Raw genomic sequence first — 24,044 nt, 5'->3', positions numbered from 1 at the left:
CACCCACATGTACTCTATTTACACAACAGACCTGGTGTGGAAATTGCTTACATTGTCAAAAAAGTGCTTAAGTTGCATGAAAGGAGCGTCTTTGAAGCTCAGGAAGACAACGATTGAGTCTTCAAAGACTTCATACAAGCTCCCTGTATGCCAAAGTCACAACAAACACCGAGGCTGCTTTTCATTATGCTAACGTATCTCCTCCCTTCCCTCACTCGCGTCTCTTCCTTGCATCTTCACTCCTTCCAGTGAAGAGACGTGAGGATGGAGTAGCCAATGCTTCCTCATGAAGATCCTAGGTTTCATAGTGACGTCACTTACTGTGCCACATGTTAAAGTACGGCATTTATAAGACAAGCCACTTGATGAACGACGTCCACGTAAGATACACGTGTTTCCTAGCTCTGAGCTCCTCCTGAAGCCTCCTCTCTCCTTGTCTTCTTGATGTGCGTTTAAAGGATTGGATGATCCTCCATAATGGTGAAGAGAGAACAATCTCTGGGTCATGGAAGGAGGCAGGATGCCAAGGCTATTGGAAGAAAGCTGGGACACTGTCTATGACCCCATGGGAGCTTCGGGGTATGGCACATGTGCAATGTAACTGAAGCTGCGACGTTAGAGGGTCACAGCAGATAGCGCTAGGAATAAAGGGATGGTGTCCGCTCAGGTGTTCTTTGGGTGTGGTAGAATGGATGGTGGCCGATATGCAATAATGTTTTCACGTAGCAAGCTTTTGTTTCAGTTGTCACCCATGTGTTTATTTTTCAAACAAAACATATTCCAACAAGGCTGACCACGGATGCCTCAGTGAATCATCCCGACAATCTATGATACAGCACCAACTATTGAGCCTATTGGCAGGTGCAGACAAGACTTTACTGCGCATGGTGTACCCCAATGATGCAATATGATATTGTGTCCCAGCCTTCATTTAGTAGCCTTCGACGATGTGAGGAAGCATAGGTTAGCACAATGAAAAGGATCCTGAGAAGAAAACATGGAGCTTTATATCCTCCGATTTTCTTCCTAACAGACATTTCAGATAAGAAACTTGAGATTCAACAAAGACGTTTTTCCCAACTGCAGTATTCATGTACTTTATTTTATGTGATAACCAATCATTGATGCTACAAAGACTTCAGCGACCCCTTACACTGGACAAAAAGTTGGTGTAGCAAATATATTTTCGAAGTTCACATTTCCCACTTGAATTAAAAAAGAATTTCAATTCTCATCAATTTCTACTCAACATGTTTGTGTCAGGAGGTCGTGCAGACATAATGTAAAAGATTCAAGCATTTGCAATGCAGGTTAATGATGACATTGTAAAAATGACACTTAACTTCCTCACTCTGATTATGTGTCACAATAACCAACACAATAAAGTGCAGACTGAGTCACAGTCGATTTTAACGAGCTCACAGCTCAGGACGAGATGGTGCTTGTTTTTTTTAAGCCACAATGCTTTGAGTGAGGGTGCTGGCTGAGATATGTTTTAAACATTAAAAAAAATCAGGACGTTCTTAAGGCCATATAAAATACAGATGTTTTCACATATATGACTGATCTAAAAGTTTGTTATGAACTGTTCCAACTTTGTTGCACCCAGGGAACGTGCCTGTAAAATACTTCTCCAAAGATCATGTTGTTGCTTAAAGTAATTGTGAAGCACTTCATGTGAATGTTTTTGCTGTTTACCGTAGCACCGGAAGACTGTTGCCCTACAAATCAGTTTGTCCCGGCGAGTTTGTTCACAGCTATTTAAATGAGACTATCACAAGTATACAGTGCCTATAAAAAAGTGTTCAGCACCACCCTCTGAGTTTATTGCTCTACAACTTTTAATCACGGCTGATTAATTAGTCACTGTGTGTAGTATTTGGTCAAAGTCCTGCCATAAATTCTAGATTGAACTGAGGTGTGGGCTCTGACTTGGCCACTTCAGGATATTAACATACTCCAGTGTGGTTTAAAATATTCTCTCCAAGAGTCATAGTTTTTAATATTTTGTTGGGGGTTTATTTGAAATGTCTTAAGGGCAAAGGTTTTACCAGGACATTGACTAACCAGCTGTTGGAACTTCAGATTTTCCCTTGTTACACCACAGTTACATACCAGTTATCTCACTCAACTGATTATTTAAACGTGGTCATATTTAAGGTGTGTCACAGTAAGGGTGATGAATACTTGGAACATATTTTGCATCTTACAGTTGCACTTAGTTATAGAATTGGTGTCCATAATTTGTTAATTAAAAATTGTAAAATGATACGAGAACCAGTCCGAGGGGTGTGGTGACCTTTTAGAGGCACTATTACTTTCCAGGAAGCTGACTATGTTTCCCATCAAAGATGTTTTTGCCATTTCATTCACCAATGGTAAATGTATGGAAGTCCTGAGAGGCAAATGAGAAAAAAAGGTTATCCATTTCTACATCTGATCTAAACTGTTCTCTGTCCTGTGCTTATGGCTTAAAATGGGTGAAAAAAACGGTTGTGCCAAGATCGACCCGAAGGAGCAGCGGCTCTACTCCGAGCTCCCTCCAGAGCTCAGAGCTCCTCACCCTATCTCTAAGGCTGAGCCACCCTTCTGAGGAAACTCATTTCAGCCACTTGTATCCGTGATCTCATTCTTTCGGTCACTACCCAGAGCTCATGACCATACTGTAGGTGAGGGTTGGGACGTAGATGGACCAGTAAATCGAAAGCTTTGCCTTTCGGCTCAGCTCCCTCTTCACCAGATCAGAAAGATTGTCCTGGCAAAACCTGTTCTTAAACCAGAAACACAGGACAGAAAACTGTTTAAATCAGAATTAGAAAATGGATCACCAGAATTATTTCCCCCCTCATTGGCCTCGCAGGGCTGCGGCATAATCGGCTGTTCACTTGCCAGATATGTTATTGCTTAGCTTGTGTAATATGCTCAGATGGAAGTATATTCCTAAACAGTTGTAAACATATAACACCTGACTAGGTCAAGTAAAACTGAGGTTATAACTAAACTACACACTCTCAACCCAACATAATATGACAGACTCTAATATTGATCATGTAGATATCACATTGAATTTCATCATTACAACGAGGACTGAATAGTTGTGATGTAGCAGTGGTAACTGGTAAGATGACAGGCTTGGCGGTCTTTGTTGCATTTCTTTTGTCAGACATGTTTGTGTTGCTTTACAGATTTCATCATCAGGCCTGTCCAAACATTGTCCTCTCCACAATGTGTTTAACAGTTACAGGTCTGTCCTGTTGTAAGAGGCTTTTTTTTTTTTTAAATCAAACGTTAAAGTGTTTTTGGCTCTCAGTAGCCTCCATGTTTCCGATCCAGAGGTGGCATGTAGAAGGTCTTGAAAGCATTGCAGTGTGACTCATCCCGGGGCTGTGAAGAGAGGAAATGCAGCCTGAATGCCAAATCCAAGCCTTTAATGGAAGCACTGCCAAGGCACTTTTTGGTTATATTAACGTGACGATCCTCTTGCATTTATAAAACATCTGTTACGCAAGACAAACTTGTCAGCTGTGTTTTACTTAATCCCCACAGTACCCTTGGTAGATTTGACTTTCCTAAGTGAAATGAGACTCAAAAAAATGTTAAAAGCCTGAAGTGTGTGTGGCACTCCTGTGTTTACCTTGACCAACCGTGACTGGCACTTTTTCGATGTGATGGTTGGCAGTGTGCCCCGGTGGGTTACAGTATATGAGGGCATAGTGGAGGCTGGGAAGGAGATCTGCGGTCCTGGTACGACCATGTTGAGTTTGGGCAGCTCTGCGGGATAATGAGGGATGTTCCGTCGGATGAGGGGCTCTGCTACATGCTTCATGTTGTGCTGAAGAGGGAGGAAGTGTCAGATGAGAACAGCTGTGTTCATATTTCTTTGGACATTTTACATCAGTTGACTTGAACTTTGACTTACGCTCATTAAAGGGGTTTGCCTTGTGTGTCTTCCCCTCAGCTGTTTGCCTAGTCTGGCTGGGCGCCAGATGTGGTCTAAGGAGTTGTGTGTGCCACTGCTTTCTACTCCACCCACAGTCCCAGAAACTCTGTGAAGAGTCTCGGCTTTCTTCTCTGCCAGCCTGAGAGAAAAAAAAGGACAGGATATACGCATTTAAAACAAAAGACCGGTGTCTCCACAGTTTGTCTTTCCAACAAAGCTGGTAATTTTGTCATCTACATTTAGAGTTACAAGGTGATGAATTGTTCCTTATTTACCTGACTTCCCTGAAGTACGTGTGCCGCAGGGCTGTTTCTGCAGTGATGCGTTCATCAGGGTCATAGGCGAGCATCTGATAGAGCAGTGACAGAGCTGGAGCCGGGCAGTGAGGGACTAACCGTGAGATGCCGCTGCCTTTTCTCGGGGGGAAGTTGAATTGCATCGCTCTAGACCTGCCAGATTAAGACACCACAAGAAGTCTTTGTTTTCCTCTCACATAAAAGTTTGATATTCAAAAATTATGTGTGGTGTTTCTGTAACAAAGACACACACTCTTCAAACAACATATTTTAGGTGGAACACCTACTGCTTGAACTTGTGGAGGATACTTTGATCTGGTGTCCCCAACACGTCATGGATCTTGGCAATCTGGTCCAGCTCATTGGTTCCAGGAAAGAGAGGATTCAAACTGAAAACACACACAGGTATCTGACTGAGACAACAAAACTATTTACATAGTATTTGTGTAAGATTTGTTTAAGCCCGCGGTGGTGGACAGGTCCATCAGATATGGTAAAACTCTCCACTATCAGATATCACCATGAAACTTCCCAAGTCGATTACTTAAATATTATTTTTTGGATTACAAGTTTTCTTAAATTTTGTTTAAATATGTAAATGAGGCATTGTCTAATTAAATAATTTGCATTTACTTCCAGAACAGAAATCTGAACATTGGATAACACCAGATTCAGGTTCTTGTTTCTTTTTTTTTGACATATTAAAGTCAAAGGTTTCTCTTTTTATCACTACATAAATCAGCCTTAAAAAAATCCAATTTCACCAGGTTTTTAGGAATGAAATGTTATATAAATCAGGCTCTGGCTGAGACATGAACACATACCTCTGAAACAATATTCAGAATATAGATAGGAATAAAACTGGAAAGTTTGGTGTATGAAAGTGCTACTGAAGTGGAGATTTCTTGCTCAGAGTATAAGGAAAAAAACTCGGATACATAAAGGTAGTTTTTGTATTACAAGTTCTCAGAAATTGTATGTTTACTTACGCACATGAGATGTTATCTCATTAAATATGCGCTTTTTGCAGACTTTTCCAGAACAGAAATCTGAACTAAAATAAACACCTAGTCTCAAAGAAGACTGATATGGAAGAAGAGCCCAAAATCTTTAACTTGACCAGTGCATGAAAAAAACTGTTTTCACCCGTAGTGTCTCCCCATAAAAAGTGTTGTGACTAATTTACTCATGAACTTTTGCTCAGTTCAGGTATAACAGATGAAGCCCTGCACCCTTCCCTTGCAAAGGTACCTCATGATCTCAAAGAAGACACAACCAGCACTCCACATGTCCATCTTTAGGCCATAGTACCCATCGGTGAGGAGGCACTCTGGCGCTCTGTACCAGCGTGTGGAGATGTACTCTGTGTGCGGGGGCTTGGAGTATACGCTCCGACATGAGCCAAAGTCACCAAGCTTGAGACCACTTTGCTGCAATTTGTAAACAATATTTATTAAAATATGTATGAGACAAAAGCAGATTACCACTGTTATGTTTCTGTAAAGCCAATTATGATAATGACGCATCTCACTTTGATGAGAATGTTTTCCGGCTTCACGTCTCGGTGAAAGATCCCACAGCTGAAAAATAAAAAGGAAGATGAGGGGAAACTATCTCAGCATAGTTTACATTTTGTTTTACAAACTGAAGCTGTTTCATACCTGTGCATGTGTTCAAGTGACTTGCAAAGCTGGTACATGTAGTTCTTTACTGTGTGATCAGGCAGTGGTGTTTCTCTTCCTGATGGGAATGAGGAATCAATAGCAATCAACTATCATCAGGACGTCCCTGATCATCCTTACCATGATTTATTACATGCTCATACTTGCAGACGTACCTTGTATGAACTCATAGATGTTCATCTCCATCAGCTCACAAATCAAAGACACAGTTCCAGTTTCTTTGTCACTGAAACATTGTATTAGATTAACATGACATACCACATGAAACTAGCTTTAGGCGATACATTAACTTCACAACAGACAACACTCTGTACTCACTAAATCAGTTCATGCAGCTGGATGATATTTGCATGTGGGCTCAGTCTCTTCATGGCCTGGACTTCCCGCAGGTTGTTGGCCTGCTCCAGACTTTATGACAGAGAGCAGATGACATTTGCACATTTAATCTGACAGGTGTATGCATACAATTTTATAAACTGCATAGTAAAACTGCATATCTGCTGCTGTGTATGGAGAATGTAAAAATTTAACACGACAAATGACAGATTTAAAGGGCACAGTTATAAAAACCAGTGCACAGACTCAGATTTCAAGCAGAGTCGTCTGCTGTTACCTCATCACTACAAGGTCAAAGGCAGAGTAAGCCGACATCTAATAGGATACTTAAGGCAAAAGGGGTGTCAAGCTGCTGACTCCAGTTACAAGCGTTCATACACAGCAGACTATGATACTGTATGCACCACTGATTGCCTGTGCACAGGGAAATGTTCAATTGCAGAATACACACCTGTTAATTGTCTGCTTCATGGTTTTACATGCGTAGAACTTCCCATCTTTCAGGCTCTGAGTTTTCACCACCTCTGAAAATGTGCCCTCCCCGATCTTCTTGATTGTTTTGTAGCCTGTGCAAAAATACAAAATAAAAAAAAGAAAGACAAAGTATGATAAAGGGGAAGGTTTTGCATGAACATGTTTCTAGAATATTAATAATGAATATCAGTTGAAATGTGTGAGTATGTGTGAGTACCTGAACACCACCACACCAACCACATTAAAGCCTGTGGTTATTTTATGGGGAAAAGGAATTTGAATTTTCAGAGTCACAGCTGGAATCCCTACATTCATTTTAGGCTGCGACCAATTAATATTTTCATTATTGATTTGTCTTTGTCCAAAGACCTTCAGTTGATTATGGAGGGCAGCAAATATTCACATTTTAGAGACAGGGACTAACTAAAAATGTTTCTTTAGTTTTCTGTAGAAAACGGATTAATCTACCAATCATTTTGGCTGTACATTCAATCAAGACTCCGTTTAACAAACTACTTTGTGCAAAACAGGGCTGCAACAATGATTGGATTAATGAATGAGCCTAGTGGGCACAGGCCCAGGGGCCCAAGTGTGAGGGCCCACTGGCCTTCACCTGCAAATTGTCACTCAAATTAATACGTGCTTACCATAAAGACTCAAAATAACCATCAAGAAACATAATTTGACTACTAGGGACAGGAATCACCAGAGGATCCATGACACAATATTATCACAACACTTAAGTTACGATACAATATTACTACGATTTTAAATATGTTGCCATATGCTGAGTAATGTGATAAAATACACTGCAATATATTGTGATTTATTACCTTTTTCTCAACAGTAAATGATGTCCCCAAAGGACAACTTTGTCAACATCTGTTTTATCTAATAAGATAAAGTTTTCATTCTATTCATCTCACCTAAGCCATTTATTTGCAGCAGCAAAATGTATCTGGTGGACTGAAATAGCAATTACATGTATTATTCTACTAGGCTAACTGAAGTTTAATTTGTATTTGTAACATTAATAACATAGATGATAAAAAAATGATACCCTGCACTGTGTGATGATACGATATCGCCACATAAAAATATCATGATACTGTGCTGTATCGATTTTTTCCCCACCCCTAATGTCTACAAAGAGACACAAAATGACTAAATGCAGATGCAAAACAACTGCAAAGAGACACAAAACGTCTACAATGAGATGTAAACCTGCTGCAAAGAGATTCCAAATGCCTACAAAGGGATTTAAAATGACGACAACTATGAAATGGGGAAAATCAACCACAAAAGCACACAAAATGACCACAAAGTAATGCAAAACAACTGCAAAGAGACACAAAGAGAGGTACAATGACTATAAAAAAGGGGGCAAAACAACCACAGAGACACAAAACGACTACAATGAGATGCAAAATACCTGCAAAAGATAAAAAATAAATAAATAAAAAAGACTAAGAAGAGATTCAAGATGACCACAAAGAGATGCAAAACGACCACAGACAAAAACTACAGAGATATGCATGATGGCTACAAAAAGATGCAAAACAACAAAAAAGGCTGAAGAATTATAAAGTCTGTGTGTTTTGCTTCTATTGAGGAGAGGTGGTGGGGCCTCCAGCATGTCTGTGCCCCGGGCCCCACTGTCTCATAACTCGCCCATGGCTGCAACTAAAAAATTATTTTGTATTATCTGCTGGTTATTTTCTTGGTTGAATTTTTGTAAACTTTGCTTGGAATATTATTCAGTTATCGCACTGCTGCTTATCATCTAATGACTGCAGCTTTATCACCTAAAGCTAATTGTTTAATGTAAAGATAACTAACTTGATGTTCAGTTTAAGGACACAGTTGTCTGAAAGAGCATCCAAAAGCATTGAAAAGCTTTCCCTTTACCAAGCTACACGTTAACAATCTGAACTGTGTGTGTACAGAATAGCCCATCTGAATGCTGGTGTTGTTTAAAATTATTGTTTTGCCGTTATTACAAGACCTCTACAGTCGCTGCATGTGTTTCAAATACAAGTATAGCCAGTTAATAACGCAGTTAAGCCACAGCTAGCTTCCATCAAAGATAGAAACAGCTAGCAAACACAGGACAGAAATCTTTGGAGAAACCTCAACGACGTGCGACCGCCTGTCAGACCTGTCATCACTCTGCTCAGCCGTTAACTCAACTTACGATGCATCCCTTTGTGTCTTAGCCGCCGCATGTGTGTCGATCATCCATTACATGCACATCATGACAATACATCACAATGCGAGGGTAAAAAAATGTAAGTTCGTTGCGTGTCGAGGTGTCAAAAGGACACGAAAGTCGCATTACGGGTGCTAGCCTAGCCCCGCTAGCAGCCCTGTTAGCTGACCGTCGCCTTGGTAACGGAGCACGCCTTCGCCCTCCACTCTGACCTGAGGAGGAAACTGGAAACTCCGGCTGACTGTCTGACTCCCTCTGCCCTCACCGCTGGAAATATTCACATTTAAAAGCAACAACGCAACACAATGTGCTCTGCTATTTATAGAAAAAAAGGCCAGTCATGCTTTTTAATCGCTACAGGCCCTGATATTTGACGCAACGGTGGTTTTTACAGCTTCATAATCCACCTCCTTACCTTTTTTCCAGAGGTGGGTGGCGACCGCTAGCTCGGATGTCTTTTCATTTGGCTGCGGGTTGTTGTTCTGCATGTCGACAACATTTCCCCTGCTGTTCCAGTCGGTGTTAGGTGGTGTTTTGCATGCATTTCGAAGGCTTGCCCTGTTTTTCACGCCTATGAGCCAGTTGGAGTAGTGCATCATTAGTGCACTTTTAATGCTAAAGAGCCTCACATGAGCTTAGTAATATCTAGAGACAGTCCCCGCAAGAGCTGCACAGGTCCCCTGCATTCATGTCACAGCATAACGTTACCAGGCACCAGTGCATCCCGTACACAATCAATGCTTTCACGTCTAGTGTGAGGAAAAGGCGTGGACCTGCTCCTTTTCGCTCCACATCGGCTTCCGTTAAACTTATCATTCGCGCGCATGCTCAGAAACTCCCTGCATGTTTTCCTTGCTGATGCTGCACTAGAAATGTGAATTTCTCAGTGTTTTAATTTCTTTTTCTAACTGTAGTCAGCTGTTAGGTCACCATGAAAACAAGATTCACCACCGTGGACATCCGGGCAGTTATTGCCGAGATAAATGCCAAGTAGGTGACATGTGTTAGCGCCTGTAGCCGGGTGGCTAAGCTAACCATCGCTAATGTGGATTTACAGATACAAATGTTTATCAGCCATTCATTGACTTTGCTTCGTTCTTTCACAGCTACATTGGCATGAGAGTAAACAACGTGTATGACATCGACAACAAGACGTATCTCATCCGTCTGCAAAAGTGAGGACAGTTTGATAAACTTGACTACAAAAGTTTCACTGTTATGGTTTTCATATGGCATGACTCTCCAGGAAAGTAGCAATACCACGATATGAAGATACTCAAATTACAAATAAAAGTCCTGCTTTGGAAATTCTGGTAATAATTACTTGTACGTAAGGAAGTGTTATCACTAACATATAACTCACAAAGAAGGCATTATGCAGATTTGTTCTTTGGCTGACATTTTACAAGCCTACCTTATGTTTTGTATGCAAAATCTGTAAAGTATCTGTCATAGAATAAAGTGCAGAATGTTCCTCTGAAATGCACTGTAGTCAAAGTATAAAGTAGCATGCAATGGAAGTATTCAAGTACAAGTACCCCAAAATTGTACTTAAAGGAACCGTGTGCAGGATTTAGTGGCATCTAGTGGTGAGGATTGCACATTGCAACCAGCTGAAACTTCTGCCATGTGCCAAGCGTGAACTCTCGGTTAAGATTCCTTCAGTGATCATTGTTTAGGAGGGTTTTACCAGGAGCTGAATGAACCGCAGAGGTCTCTTTCTCTTCAAAACAAATGGACCTGGTGATTATCTGCAAAGTATCTATCATAGAATAAAGTGCAGAATGTTCCTCTGAAATGCACTGTAGTCAAAGTATAAAGTAGCATGTAATGGAAGTATTCAAGTACAAGTACCCCAAAATTGTACTTAAAGGAACCGTGTGCAGGATTTAGTGGCATCTAGTGGTGAGGATTGCACATTGCAACCAGCTGAAACTTCTGCCATGTGCCAAGCGTGAACTCTCGGTTAAGATTCCTTCAGTGATCATTGTTTAGGAGGGTTTTACCAGGAGCTGAATGAACCGCAGAGGTCTCTTCCTCTTCAAAACAAATGGACCTGGTGATTAAACTAGTGAGTCCAGTGAGTAAAGCAGTTTCATGATGCTGTTCAGCTTGTCACAAACGGGCCGTTAGCCCAGTACCTGCTAATGTATACTCACCTTCTGTATCTGATAACTTAGATCCAGATGTTCAGGAGGTTTTTACCAGGAGCCGAATTATCTGCACTGGTCTCTTCCTCTCAAAAACAAATGGATCCGGTGATCTAGACTGGTGAAAACACTGAATGAAGCAGTTTCATGTTAATAGATCAGTGTTTTTGCAAAGCTGCCCATCGCTGAGGGGCTGCTAACTAACTAACTCTTATCTAGAGCCAGTGTTTGATTTGCCAGAAATATATTTTCTACTGGGCGGCACGGTGGTGTGGTGGTTAGCACTCTCGCCTCACAGCAAGAGGGTTGCTGGTTCAATCCCGGGCGTGGGAGCCCTTCTGTGTGGAGTTTGCATGTTCTCCCCGTGTCAGCGTGGGTTCTCTCCGGGCACTCCGGCTTCCTCCCACAGTCCAAAGACATGCAGGTTAATTGGTGACTCTAAATTGTCCGTAGGTGTGAATGTGAGTGTGAATGGTTGTCTGTCTCTATGTGTCAGCCCTGCGATAGTCTGGTGACCTGTCCAGGGTGTACCCTGCCTCTCGCCCGATGTAGCTGGGATAGGCTCCAGCCCCCCCGCGACCCTCAAGAGGATGAAGCGGTTAGAAGATGAATGAATGAATATTTTCTATTTTTTGTAGCTGGACCATTCATTAGGAGCACTATTGGAATATAAAACCTTTATTTATTATTTAAAGCATCACACTGTCAGAGCACAGAGCACACTCGGAGCAGAGATGGAGCAGCAGAACGTCCCTCACATTGAAAGTGAAACTTAGCTGCTCATTCTGCTGGGTTTTAAAGTTTGCAAACACTGTTGTCTGTTTTGGGCTACTGTACACTAATTGCGGTGCAACATGGAGATATCCGTAGATGAGGAATATAAATGTTATTATGTAGGTATAAAAACAGGACAATTCTCATTTACAGGTTACTTTACACTAAAGAAAACTTACACTAAAGAACACTAAAGAACTTACACTAAAGAACTACTTACAATATTATATTCCATTTTTGCCAGTATATCCCCCCAGATCCTGCACACTGGACCTTTAAGTATAGAACTTAATATACTTAATTATATTCCAACACTGTCAGTCAGTATGTATAACTCAGTGTAATTTTTTTTGTCTCAGGCCTGACAGCAAAGCTATTCTCCTGATTGAATCTGGGACGCGTATTCACTCTACAGACTTCGAATGGCCCAAGAACATGATGCCTTCGGGCTTTGCCATGAAAGTAAGAACATCTTGTTTATCATTAGTTGTCAACTATTAAATTAATTGCCAACTAATTTGATAATTGATTAATTGGTTTGAGTTTTTTTTTTTTTAAGAAAGAAAGTCAAAATTCACTGATCCCAGGCTCTTAAATCTGAATATTTTCTGGTTTCTTTACTCCTCCATGACAATAAACGGAATATCTTGTGGACAAAATTGTTGGCTTTTAAAAACACTGATCGACATTTTGCAACATTTTCTGACAATTCATAGACCAAACAACTGATCAATTAATTGAGAAAATAATTGATAGATCAACTGACAGTGACAATTTCACCCTATTGTTGGCTTTTATAATATTTGATTTGTGATTCAAGTCAGATTTTACTGAGAATTCCATATAAACCCTTGTTTTCCTTGAAATCCAGTGTGGCGAACATCAACCGGACAATTTTAATCAATCCATACAGATTTTATATTTATGTCAATATCAGTACTAGCTTGTTTCTGTTGTGATTTTCCTGTCTTTGTTTATTCATGTATAAGTTGTAATGAAACCAAACTTTTAAAGCAACTTTCTCCCTAGTGTCGAAAACACCTGAAGACACGGCGGTTGACCCAGATTAAGCAGCTCGGTATCGACAGGATTGTCGACATCCAGTTTGGCTCAGACGAGGCTGCCTACCACTTGATTGTTGAACTGTATGACAGGGTGAGAAAACAGTGTGAGATATCAAACTTCAGATTACATCAGCCCTGATCCTGAACCATCACTTTGATACATGCCAATGTGTTTGTGTATATCCACCTTCAGGGTAACGTCATTCTCGCAGACCACGAGTACACCATCCTGAACCTGCTGCGGTTTCGTACAGCAGAGGCAGAAGACGTTAAGATTGCTGTTAGAGAGCGGTACCCTGTGGAGAGCGCCCGACCCCCTGAACCCCTCATCAGTTTAGAGCGGTAACTACATCTTTACATGTGTTTGTTGAATTTTTGAACATCCGTCCGTAACTCAGTAAACATATACTATTCCTGTACGAGTACATAAAGTAATTTTCTCTTGTGCTTTTTTACACAGACTCACTGAAATCCTCAGCCAAGCACAGAATGGAGACCAAGTGAAAAGGGTCCTGAACCCTCACCTTCGTAAGTAGTCAGACAGCTGATACACTTAAGTTTATATGTCATACATTATCATATGAATGAACAGACTGAACCATGTTTTGTGTTCTTTCCAAACACCCTCTTCAGCCTATGGAGCCACTCTAATAGAACACAGTCTGATAGAGGCAGGGCTACCAGGCTCTGCCAAAGTTGACACCCAAGTCGATGCTGCACAAGGTATGCCAGAGAAATAAAGGTTACTATGGTCTTATGATTAATGGCAGTAGCAGAGAAGTGGATGTAGCAGTTCTACTTTGAGATTGTATTTTTTATTTGTAAATACTGTATGAAATCTTACTGCTTTTTCAGTTGCACCAAAAATCCTGGAAGCTCTGCAGATTGCTGAAACCTACATGGAAAAAACTGAGAACTTCAGTGGCAAAGTAAGTTGTTTTTCACGAGGAGTCTTTATGTTGAGATCCTGTAATAAATGTATTATATTTACAAACTACTTTGTTTAATTCAAGGGTTACATCATTCAGAAGAGTGAGAAGAAACCAAGCTTAACTCCTGGCAAACCCAGTGAAGAATTGCTCACGTATGTCTGGCTTTGTTTTTCACATAATTGCTACCAAAAATACTTTATTCAGCTGTTTTTTTTAATAATACAGTTTGTCGATTCATGTTGATGTCTTCTTACAGATATGATGAATTCCACCCATTCCTCTTTGCCCAGCATGCAAAGAGCCCCTATTTGGAGTTTGATAGTTTTGACAAGGTAAATATTGTCATGGTGAGATAATAATGATCCTTTCTCCTTGACAATGTAAATTCAGACTTTTAGTAAGACTGCGATATGAATGCAATGTGACCCTCTCTCTCAGGCAGTGGATGAGTTCTTTTCTAAGATGGAGAGTCAGAAGATTGACATGAAAGCCCTGCAGCAGGAGAAACATGCTCTTAAGAAGTTGGAAAACGTAAAGAGGGACCACGAGCAGAGACTGGAGGCCTTGCACCAAGCACAGGTCAGTTACAGCCAGCTGTTGGGTTTGTTTGCTGTAAATGCTGCACAGTGTGGCACGTGCTTTCCCATGTGTATGTACTTGTGAATAATGTTGGTGTTGCTGAGAAGAATTAGGTCAGCTAGTTTATCTTGACATTGCTGAAATACAAGTAGTCTTGTCTTGTGTGTTGCAGGAGGTGGACAGACTGAAGGGTGAGCTGGTGGAGATGAACCTGCATATTGTAGAGAGGGCGCTGCAGGTGGTGCGCAGCGCACTGGCAAATCAGGTGGACTGGACTGAGATCGGCATTATCGTCAAAGAGGCTCAAGCTGCTGGAGATCCGGTGGCCTGTGCCATCAAGGAGCTGAAGCTGCAGACCAACCATATCACCATGCTTTTAAAGTAAGACCATCTCATACACTTAAAGCAGCTACAAGGAACGTTGACTTGTCATCCGCATGTTTACAATATCAATTTAATTATTAAATTATATATTTTGGGTGGGGAAACAAAACGGTTTGAGTTGAAGGTGTGAGAAAGAATAGTATCAGTAACATTGTCAACACTGTGCTACATTACAGAGAAATACAAAACCGTACTAATGAACCTTCATTAATATAGGCCTATATTTTATCTACAAGTGCACGTCACACACTGAGCGAGCCTCCTGTTAATGACGCTGTCGGCAAAGCAGTAATGATTGTGCTAAGTGGCTAATGGGCATGTAGCTACTTCCATGTTTCAGATGATACATCATGTTTGTAGTCGACCAATGAAGATGAGTTTACATATCACCTTGGGTTCGTCCTTCACCTTCTCAAAATGATCCCACACTTTGGATTTCCTGCCTGTGTGATAACCGCAGGTTACTACTCTTGTGCCTTTTTTGCGCCGGCTTTCAAGAGTGCAGCAGCAGGTTGCATCTAAGCAACCTTAACAAGCACCGTATAGCCTGTTTACATAAAATCGTGAGTGCATAGCTGATCTTCTAATAAGATCTTCTGATAAGTGTTGTAGGCCTATCGTCTGTGGGACAGATGTAAAGCTCTGGGTAGCCCTGCACTAACATGATCAACTTTTCTGTATTTGTCAGACTGAATATTTACAGAAGAAGTGAAAGATATCTGTCGGCTGTGATTGGTTTGTAATGTGACTCCTGTCTGACTGACTCTGTCTGTCGACTATTAGGCCGCAGCCCTAGTGCATTTGTTTTGGAAGCGAATGAAAAAAGAAGTTACTTATTTTTACTTCACTAGTGTTTTTTTTGTTTTTTTGAAACAGCAGGGAGCTAATGTATCTATTTTTGGCTATGTAAGATTAATAGAGGACCAGTTCAGGATCGGTTTTGATTCCTTTTAAATCCCACAAGTCTCTCCATCTGTTGAATCACTGACCAAGGTTAAGTTGTGTGCTGTTTTTGCCTGTGCTGTATTACTGTCCCTTGTAGCTTTTTTTTGTCCTTCGGTTAATTATTTTCTTTTTCCCTTTGCTGTTCCTGCCCCAGTATCATCCATACCCACAGAATATAGTGTCAGAAATAAAATTCTCTAAACAAAAACCTCCTCTTGCTTCCTTTGAACTGACTATGTTCTACTCTTTGCAAAAGTTTGCCTGGGAAAATGTAAACATAGGCTCTTATGGTCTGCCTGTTTCATCTGATTTTGTGGAGCATTGGAACTGAGAACAGGCATTAACAATAACTATAATAGCCAGTCTTCTTGCCGATGGTCTTGTTTGCTCATGTTTATATGTATTTATGTATTAGTATTAAATTGAGGACTGTTTGATAACTGGTGAAAAACTCCCACAGACCACTCTAGTCATTGTTACACCATTTGTCTCGTGTTGGTCTTTTTCCCTCTAGGAATCCATATATTTCTGAGGAAGACCAGGAAGAGGAAGAGAAAAAAGATGTGGTGGAGGAGAAAGGGAAGAAAAACAAAAATAAAGACAAAGGACAGAACAAGAAGGTGCAGAAGAACAAGCCCATGTTAGTGGATGTGGATCTTGGCCTGTCTGCCTATGCCAATGCCAAAAAGTATGTTCACACCCTGTAATCCTTTAGATACAGAACATTACGTTTGAAAAGTGTTGTTTCTACAGCTGATGGAGCATGTCTTTTTGTTTTTTTTTAGGTACTATGACTTCAAACGCAGCGCTGAGAAGAAGGAACATAAAACCATCGAAGCAGCAGATAAGGTATGAAAACTGTCTGACTCTACACTCTGGTTAAAGGCACAGGAAGCGTAAACGTTTACCCGCATGCAAACTCAGGATTTAGTTCAGTGTAAAGGTTAAGGTGACAAATTATTTTCTGATCAGCATCTTTAAGACCAAAGCAAGACCTGTATTTGTGTTTCTGAGGAACACTGGTTGTAACCAGCTGCAGTGTATTGACACAAGACAGCTTTCGTCATCTATTTCTCATCTATTTTCATGTCATTCAAGGCCATGAAATCTGCAGAGAAAAAAACACAGCAGACACTAAAAGAGGTTCAGACTGTGACCACCATTCAGAAGGCCAGAAAAGTCTACTGGTAAGACTCCACCATGTCTACCTTTACATATTCAGACTTTGATGCAGTGGAACCTGTTTTATTCTCTCAGTCATTTCTCCCCCTTTTGGCAGGTTTGAGAAGTTCTTATGGTTCATCAGCTCAGAGAATTACCTCGTCATCGCCGGACGGGACCAGCAGCAGAACGAGATGATTGTCAAACGCTACCTCCGAGCAGGTAGTTAATGAACTTACACACACGCTCTTACCTTGAAAAGGTAAAGTACCTTCAAAATGGAGCTGGTTCATCCCCTCATGTGTGCGTTTACTTTGTCAGGTGATATCTATGTTCATGCTGACCTCCACGGAGCGACGAGCTGCGTCATCAAAAACCCCTCAGGTAAACCTGTGCATTTCCCTCCACTATTTGACTGAATGTTTTCAGCTCATCAGCATACCTAATGTTACTTTTTCAGCTCATTTGTAAGTCCTCTTGGTCTCTCCACTTCCTGTTCCAGGTGACCCCATCCCTCCTCGTACCCTGACAGAAGCTGGCACTATGTCCGTGTGCTACAGCGCTGCTTGGGACGCCAAGATCATCACCAGCGCTTGGTGGGTTCATCATCATCAGGTGAGTCGTCAGTCTTACTCATGCCATACATTTCAAATTAAATGACAGGCTCAAAGGGGTTGCTGGAGTTAGGGTTAAAACAAGGTAGCATATTTGCTGCTAACAAGCCAAGAAGCAAGTGTGTTGTCAGATAGAATTGTTGGTATTATTTAATATTAATTAGCGGTGTTATATTCATTATTTGTGTTCAGGTGTCTAAGACGGCTCCCACCGGAGAGTACCTGACCACTGGAAGCTTCATGATAAGAGGTAGGACGCACTAAAATATAACTTGTGAGCATTTTATAAGGCACCGGAGCCAAATATGAGAAGTGTATTTGTTGATTATGATGTCTGACATTTGACATATTTCCTCCCAGGAAAGAAAAACTTTCTGCCACCCTCTTACTTGATCATGGGTTTCGGATTCCTCTTCAAGGTAAATACCATGATCAGCTGTGAGTACGTGTTTAGCTCGTTGTCTTAAAACAGCTAAGTTTCAAGTTGTCCCCGCGCAGGTCGACGACCAGAGTGTGTTTCGGCACCGAGGGGAGAGAAAGGTGAAGACTGTAGAGGAGGACATTGAGGACGCCACATCTAGAACTGCTGAGCTCTTAGAGGAGGGAGAGGAGCTAATAGGTAGCGTACACCAAATGATTGACTTTATTAACCGTGTATGCAGCAGCTACAATCAGCTGACTCTGTTGCCTTTGCAGGTGAGGACAGCGGTAACGAGGATCAGGGTGAGGAAAGAGATGGAAATGGAAACACGGCTAAGCGGGATGAGGGCGCTGCTGTTCCTGGGGAGCCCACGTCAAACGCAAAGACGATGCAGACAGAGCAGGATGACATGGAGGCGGAGGAAGAGGAGGGTGGAGATGAAGACAGCGGGGAGGAAAAGGAGGTGAAGAATGAAGAAAGCGAAGAATTCAGCTTTCCAGATACAACCATCTCCCTCTCACATTTACAGCCCAGCAGGTAAAGTTTCCTCTGCTTCACACCGGAACAAACACTTTCCCAGCTTTCTACATGCTCAACGTACTTAATGAAATCGTCTCTCCTTGTTTCTAGGAGTGCTCAGAACCCTGGTTTCAAAAAAGAAGTGACCACGCAGGTAATGCATCATCTCAGGCCACATGTATTGCATATATAACACAGTGTTTCATTTAATGTAAGTAATTAATTTCTCTTCAGGCTGAGGCAGATTCACAGGGGAGGAAACACATGAGTGCCAAGCAGAGAAGGTGAATAAACTGAATGAAATACAACAAATTAAAGTTAAGCATGTCCTTCTTCCTGTTGAGCTCATACCACAAACTAAAGAGGCTTTCAGCAACAGGTAGTGTTGAGACAAACAACATGCAGGCAACATTTCTGAGTGTCCAGTCACTGATTTAATCCTCTGGTGTATTTTGTTTTTGCCACTAGAGAAGAGAAGAAGAAGAAGCAGAAACAGGAAGGTTGCGACACTGAGGAGAAGACGGAGACTTTGTCCGCTGGATCAGCAGTCGATCAGGGATCCAAAGGTGGAGGAGGAGGAGGAGGAGGAGGCCCCTCCCAGCAGCCACCAAAGAGAGGCCAAAGGGTGAGAGAGGAGTTTGATAAGATAAGATGTTCAGTTCTCAGGACTAAATCTGAATCATAGTAATACAACTTCTAAAAAACAGGATGCTTTTTTTTTCTTTTTTTTTTAATTCTCTTTTTATTTAGATACTTCAGGGTACAGTCAGACAGCTTAATCATATTCAAAGCACTTACAGTCCTGTCTAGCAAAAAGTAAAATAGAAGTGTTAGAGTGTGTAATACAGGAGCCAAAATGGACCGATAAAGTAAATATAAATACAGGTATGAACATAGAAAAACAAATACTAAAAAGAAACTGAACTCCATATACGAACCAGAATGTTGATGTTGAATGGGATCTGTCTTCATGATACTCTAATCACTACAAACAAGGATGAAAAAACAATTAAAAGTAAAGTAAAATAACTCAAAAGGACATAAATTCAACTTAAACAAACAAAGAACTTATCCTGTTGCAGTCTAATAGAAAAATAATCCGTTCCATCCTACAGATGTCATATGTAATGTCAGTCTAATCATTAGCTGTTGGTATTGCTGGCTTTAGCCACTTTCTCGCAATAGCTTGCCTGCTAGCAGCGCTTAGAATCCGAAACGGATATCTCTCATGAGAGGTGAGGCAAGGTGCCCAAATATAGGGTCTCTAGTTTGAATGGAATGTCCACTTCTTGCACAACTATATAACCCTCCTGCCAGAAAGGAATTAATGATGGACAAGACCAGAATATGTGATAATAATTGGCATCGGAGAACCCACATCGTCTCCAGCTGTTTGAACATTTGATATAGTGACTCAGGAACAATGAAATGAATGAAAAACCTAATAAGGTTTTCCCGCACAACTCTCTCCATGATGCTAAACTTGTAGTTTTCCATTGTAGTTCAAACAACTCCTCCCATTCCTCTTCTGTTATACCTTGGTTTCCTTCCCTTTCCCATTTGTTTTATATACAGTGAGTTACATTTCATTAGTTGCAGCCCCCTAGAAAGTCTTGAGATGTTTTTTTTTTTTAAATTGATTTCAAAACCCCCCAAAATGGAGCTTTTATGTTTAAAGATCTTCAAAGGAAACACAATTTAGAAGAGATAAAACTAATAAAATCCAACATATATTAAAACTTACAGAGTTTTTGAACAATACCTATTGCGTTACATGTTTATCAGAAGGATCAACCGTGAACCTTAACTGATCCGATACTGTGTTGTTTCTGTCTTTGTTTCCTGTTGTCACCGCAGAACAAGTTAAAGAAGATCAAAGAGAAGTACAGAGACCAGGATGAAGAGGATAGGGAGCTGATGATGCAGCTGCTCGGGGTGAGGATGAATAAAAAATGCACCCAGCGTTACTATGTACTGTGCAGTGACATAACAATTATGCCATCTGCAAAGATTTCAGTAGCAGGTGTAACTCAGGTCTTTACAGTTGTCATGTGCACACTCCCGTTAACAGTATAACTGCTTTTCTTCTGTAGTCAGCAGGTTCTGCGAAGGAGGAGAAGGATAAAGGGAAGAAAGGAAAGAAGGGGAAAGGGAAAGACGAACCTGTGAGGAAACCAGCCCCTCAGAAACAACCTCCGAAACCTCGTAATGTGGAGGCTGCAGCCAAGAAACCAGAGCAGACAGGAGGAGCAGAGGGTGATGAGGGGAGACAGCCTGGAGAGGAGGGAGGTCCTGCTGACCAGGAGGACAAGGTACGTGACGCAGTGAAGATCAAACACCAGTGTCTGATATGTAGTATTTGTCTGGTGATCCCTCCTTTAAACCTTGTTTAAAAAAACTTCCATCAATGGTTTCCTCTCTTTCAGGAGGATGAAGTGGACCAGGACAACCCTGGAGCAGAGGTGGAATAATTCAGGAACATTTTGGGGACAAATACATGTTAATTCTGCCTCATTTGAACCCACCAACAAGTTTACCAATGCATTAGTCTAACTTCAGTTTTCCTTTGTGCTGCCTCAGGAAGCCGAGAATCTGCTCACCTCTCTGACAGGACAGCCTCATTCTGAAGACGTGCTGCTGTTTGCTGTGCCAGTGTGTGCTCCATACACCGCCCTATCCAACTACAAGTACGTGCCATTACCTTTCTGTGTGTGTGGGAGACAAAGTGAGGCTTGCAGGGGCTAACTGAGTCATTTGTTTCACACAGACACAAGGTGAAACTGACACCAGGCTCTCAGAAGAAAGGAAAAGGTAAGAAAAGTGATCTGTTCTAATATTCATAAAGCCTCTGCTGATTGTTTTTACAGTGACAGTTATTGCTTTTGGAATTGATTGATTGATTTTCTTGTCCCTACCAGCTGCACGCACTGCAGTTTTTAGCTTTATGAAAGCAAAAGATGCCTCAACCAGAGAGAAAGACCTGTTCCGCAGCGTCAAGGTAAAGAAGTTAACTGCTTTTTTCGCGGTGTACTATGTTATATTTTTAATGACATACTATACTATGACTATGACTGAATTTTTGATAACACAATTTATGTAATGCTATACTATGACATTTCTACAGCATACTATTTTATGAAATGTTTCTAACAGCATTGTTGAAGAAATCTGAGGCAGTCAAGAGGGTCATTTAAAAAGCTTTTACTACCTCAGGGCTCAAAATTTTTATGACGTAACATACTATAATGTTTTTATGACACACTATACTATGACTCTCTTAATGGCATACTATACTGTGACTTTTTTTTTAGTAACAGACTATGCTATGACTTTTTTGACATACTATGCTATGACATTTATTAGGACATTATACTATGAGTTCTTTAAGTTACACTGTAGTATGACTTTTTTTGATATACAATGACATTTTTTTTTTTACAAATTATACATTTTTTTGAAACACATTATACTATGACTTTTTTATGACATACTATACTATGCTGTTATTTTTACATACCATACCATGATATTTTCATGGCATACAATACAATAACATTTTTTGACACTTTTTTTTTTAAACACATTTTAACGACAGACTATAATCTAACTTTTATAGTACGTTTATACGACTTACTATACTATGACTGTTCACATTTTTTACAACATACTATTCGATGAATTTTTTATCAAATTTATTATAACATACTACAGTCTCAGTTTTTCTAATCACATTTTGACGACATACTATAACTTTTTTCACGATTTTGGACGACAGACTGTACTATGACTTTTTTTCATGGTTTTGGACGACATACTATACTATGACTTTTTTTGCGTGATTTGGGACGACATACTATACTATGACTTTTTTTCATGGTTTTGGACGACACACTATACTATGACTTTTTTTCATGATTTGGGACGACATACTATACTATGACTTTTTTTCATGGTTTTGGACGACACACTATACTATGACTTTTTTTCATGGTTTGGGACGACATAATATACTATGACTTTTTTGCGTGATTTGGGACAGCATACTATACTATGACTTTTTTTCATGGTTTGGGACGACATACTATACTATGACTTTTTTTCATGGTTTGGGACGACATACTATACTATGACTTTTTTTCATGGTTTTGGACGACATGCTATACTATGACTTTTTTTCATGGTTTTGGACGACACACTATACTATGACTTTTTTTCATGATTTGGGACGACATAATATACTATGACTTTTTTGCGTGATTTGGGACAGCATACTATACTATGACTTTTTTTCATGGTTTGGGACGACATACTATACTATGACTTTTTTTTCATGGTTTGGGACGACATACTATACTATGACTTTTTTTCATGGTTTGGGACGACATACTATACTATGACTTTTTTTCATGGTTTTGGATGACACACTATACTATGACTTTTTTTCATGGTTTGGGACGACATACTATACTATGACTTTTTTTCATGGTTTGGGACGACATACTATACTATGACTTTTTTTCATGGTTTTGGACGACATACTATACTGTGACTTTTTTTCATGATTTGGGATGACATACTATACCACAATTTTGTGACATACAATACTATGGCACTGTTTCACTGGAATTGTACCTTAAGAATTAATGTGAAAAATAAATTGATTCATGAAATTTTTATGGCATACAACACAATGACTTTTTATTATGACTTACTGTATTTTTTATTTATTTATTTTTTTTAAACAGCATACTGTACTTAAATTTTGACAGTGTACTATGACTGATATTTTTTAATGGCATGCTATTATATGACTTCTTTATGATATATACTTTTTTTATATTGGCCATTTTTCAATGTTTTCTGACAATTTACAGACTAAACAATTGATTTGTTTGTAATCAGTCCTCATTGCTTGCAGCCCTAATCACTGGGTAGTTTGTTTTCTTGATGTTACAATTAGAGTTGTGTGTTGCAGGACGCTGATCTATCCAGAAACATGCCTGGCAAAGTTAAAGTGTCTGCTCCAAATCTGCTCGCTGCCAAGAAGAAATGAGATGGGTAAACACAGACCTGTGGGACTCTGCCAACTTCATCTATATTACAAGCAAGACCGTTACAGGCTAAGATCTGATCACCACAGTACAGTTCCCCCGTTTGGATATCAATAATTTTATTTTAAATATTGATTGTATTTGTTGACCAACAATTTGTTTGAAATGAAAACATGTAAATTAACAAAGCTGAGCAGAATGTGTTTATTCTTTGAGTACGAATTAACAGTATGCATTGTATTCTACAATAAAAAACACCAAGAGAACATTGTGCAAACCAGGCAAATACAAACAAAGCCCTACTGACATTAGGCATCTCAGTGCAATGTGGCTCAACATCCAATACACTCACAATTTAAGTTATTGATTAAATAAAAAAATTAAATGCTACAGGAGCCACTCATGACGATTTAGAAGACTTTATAAGCCTCTTGCAGAATAAAGAACCCACACATTTTCTCACAAACATATAAATACCTATATATACCTATATATATATATATATATATATAT

At 40.2% G+C, this 24,044-nt stretch overlaps 2 protein-coding genes across 3 annotated transcripts; one reads left to right on the top strand and one right to left on the bottom strand.

The window, feature by feature from the left end:
* Window positions 1-46: 46 nt before the first annotated feature.
* LOC125900348 (MAPK/MAK/MRK overlapping kinase-like) lies at window positions 47-9,844 on the bottom strand. 2 transcript variants are annotated; one of them, XM_049595275.1, is made up of 12 exons: window positions 9,353-9,844; window positions 6,706-6,820; window positions 6,237-6,326; window positions 6,074-6,144; window positions 5,898-5,976; window positions 5,768-5,816; window positions 5,488-5,666; window positions 4,524-4,625; window positions 4,216-4,389; window positions 3,920-4,079; window positions 3,635-3,832; window positions 47-3,384 (listed from the first exon to the last, which is right to left on the bottom strand). In XM_049595275.1, the coding sequence occupies exons 1-12, from the start codon at window positions 9,534-9,536 to the stop codon at window positions 3,307-3,309; spliced, it is 1,479 nt and encodes a 492-aa protein (XP_049451232.1). In that variant the 5' UTR covers window positions 9,537-9,844; the 3' UTR covers window positions 47-3,306. The 2 variants fall into 2 exon arrangements, with proteins under 2 accessions (XP_049451232.1, XP_049451234.1); XM_049595277.1 differs by lacking the exon at window positions 9,353-9,844 and adding an exon at window positions 8,923-9,106.
* LOC125900346 (ribosome quality control complex subunit NEMF-like) lies at window positions 9,228-24,015 on the top strand. The gene is made up of 33 exons (XM_049595273.1): window positions 9,228-9,365; window positions 9,852-9,927; window positions 10,044-10,112; window positions 12,221-12,323; window positions 12,891-13,016; window positions 13,119-13,267; window positions 13,386-13,453; window positions 13,559-13,648; window positions 13,781-13,854; window positions 13,939-14,009; window positions 14,114-14,189; window positions 14,296-14,436; window positions 14,609-14,817; window positions 16,280-16,453; window positions 16,551-16,614; window positions 16,864-16,952; window positions 17,045-17,148; window positions 17,248-17,310; window positions 17,429-17,541; window positions 17,733-17,790; window positions 17,901-17,959; window positions 18,039-18,159; window positions 18,237-18,498; window positions 18,592-18,634; window positions 18,715-18,764; window positions 18,949-19,105; window positions 20,338-20,415; window positions 20,574-20,792; window positions 20,907-20,942; window positions 21,061-21,167; window positions 21,248-21,291; window positions 21,399-21,478; window positions 23,456-24,015. The coding sequence occupies exons 2-33, from the start codon at window positions 9,869-9,871 to the stop codon at window positions 23,531-23,533; spliced, it is 3,234 nt and encodes a 1,077-aa protein (XP_049451230.1). The 5' UTR covers window positions 9,228-9,365; window positions 9,852-9,868; the 3' UTR covers window positions 23,534-24,015.
* The last annotated feature ends 29 nt before the right edge of the window (window positions 24,016-24,044 follow it).

The sequence above is a fragment of the Epinephelus fuscoguttatus genome, linkage group LG14, assembly GCF_011397635.1.
Source record: "Epinephelus fuscoguttatus linkage group LG14, E.fuscoguttatus.final_Chr_v1".
NCBI lineage: Eukaryota > Metazoa > Chordata > Actinopteri > Perciformes > Serranidae > Epinephelus > Epinephelus fuscoguttatus.
This window is presented reverse-complemented; position numbering and strand designations above follow the sequence as displayed.

Excerpts from the sequence above, each read along its gene's own strand:
- LOC125900346 (XM_049595273.1), top strand. The coding sequence starts at position 9,869 with ATGAAAACAAGATTCACCACCGTGGACATCCGGGCAGTTATTGCCGAG. Across the intron at positions 14,818-16,279 it reads CATATCACCATGCTTTTAAA|GAATCCATATATTTCTGAGG; the intron begins GTAAGACCATCT and ends TTTTCCCTCTAG. Across the intron at positions 20,416-20,573 it reads TGATGATGCAGCTGCTCGGG|TCAGCAGGTTCTGCGAAGGA; the intron begins GTGAGGATGAAT and ends TTTCTTCTGTAG.
- LOC125900348 (XM_049595275.1), bottom strand. The coding sequence starts at position 9,536 with ATGATGCACTACTCCAACTGGCTCATAGGCGTGAAAAACAGGGCAAGC. Across the intron at positions 4,390-4,523 it reads ATCCTCCACAAGTTCAAGCA|GTCTAGAGCGATGCAATTCA; the intron begins GTAGGTGTTCCA and ends TTAATCTGGCAG. Across the intron at positions 3,833-3,919 it reads GGCAAACCCCTTTAATGAGC|CACAACATGAAGCATGTAGC; the intron begins GTAAGTCAAAGT and ends CTCCCTCTTCAG.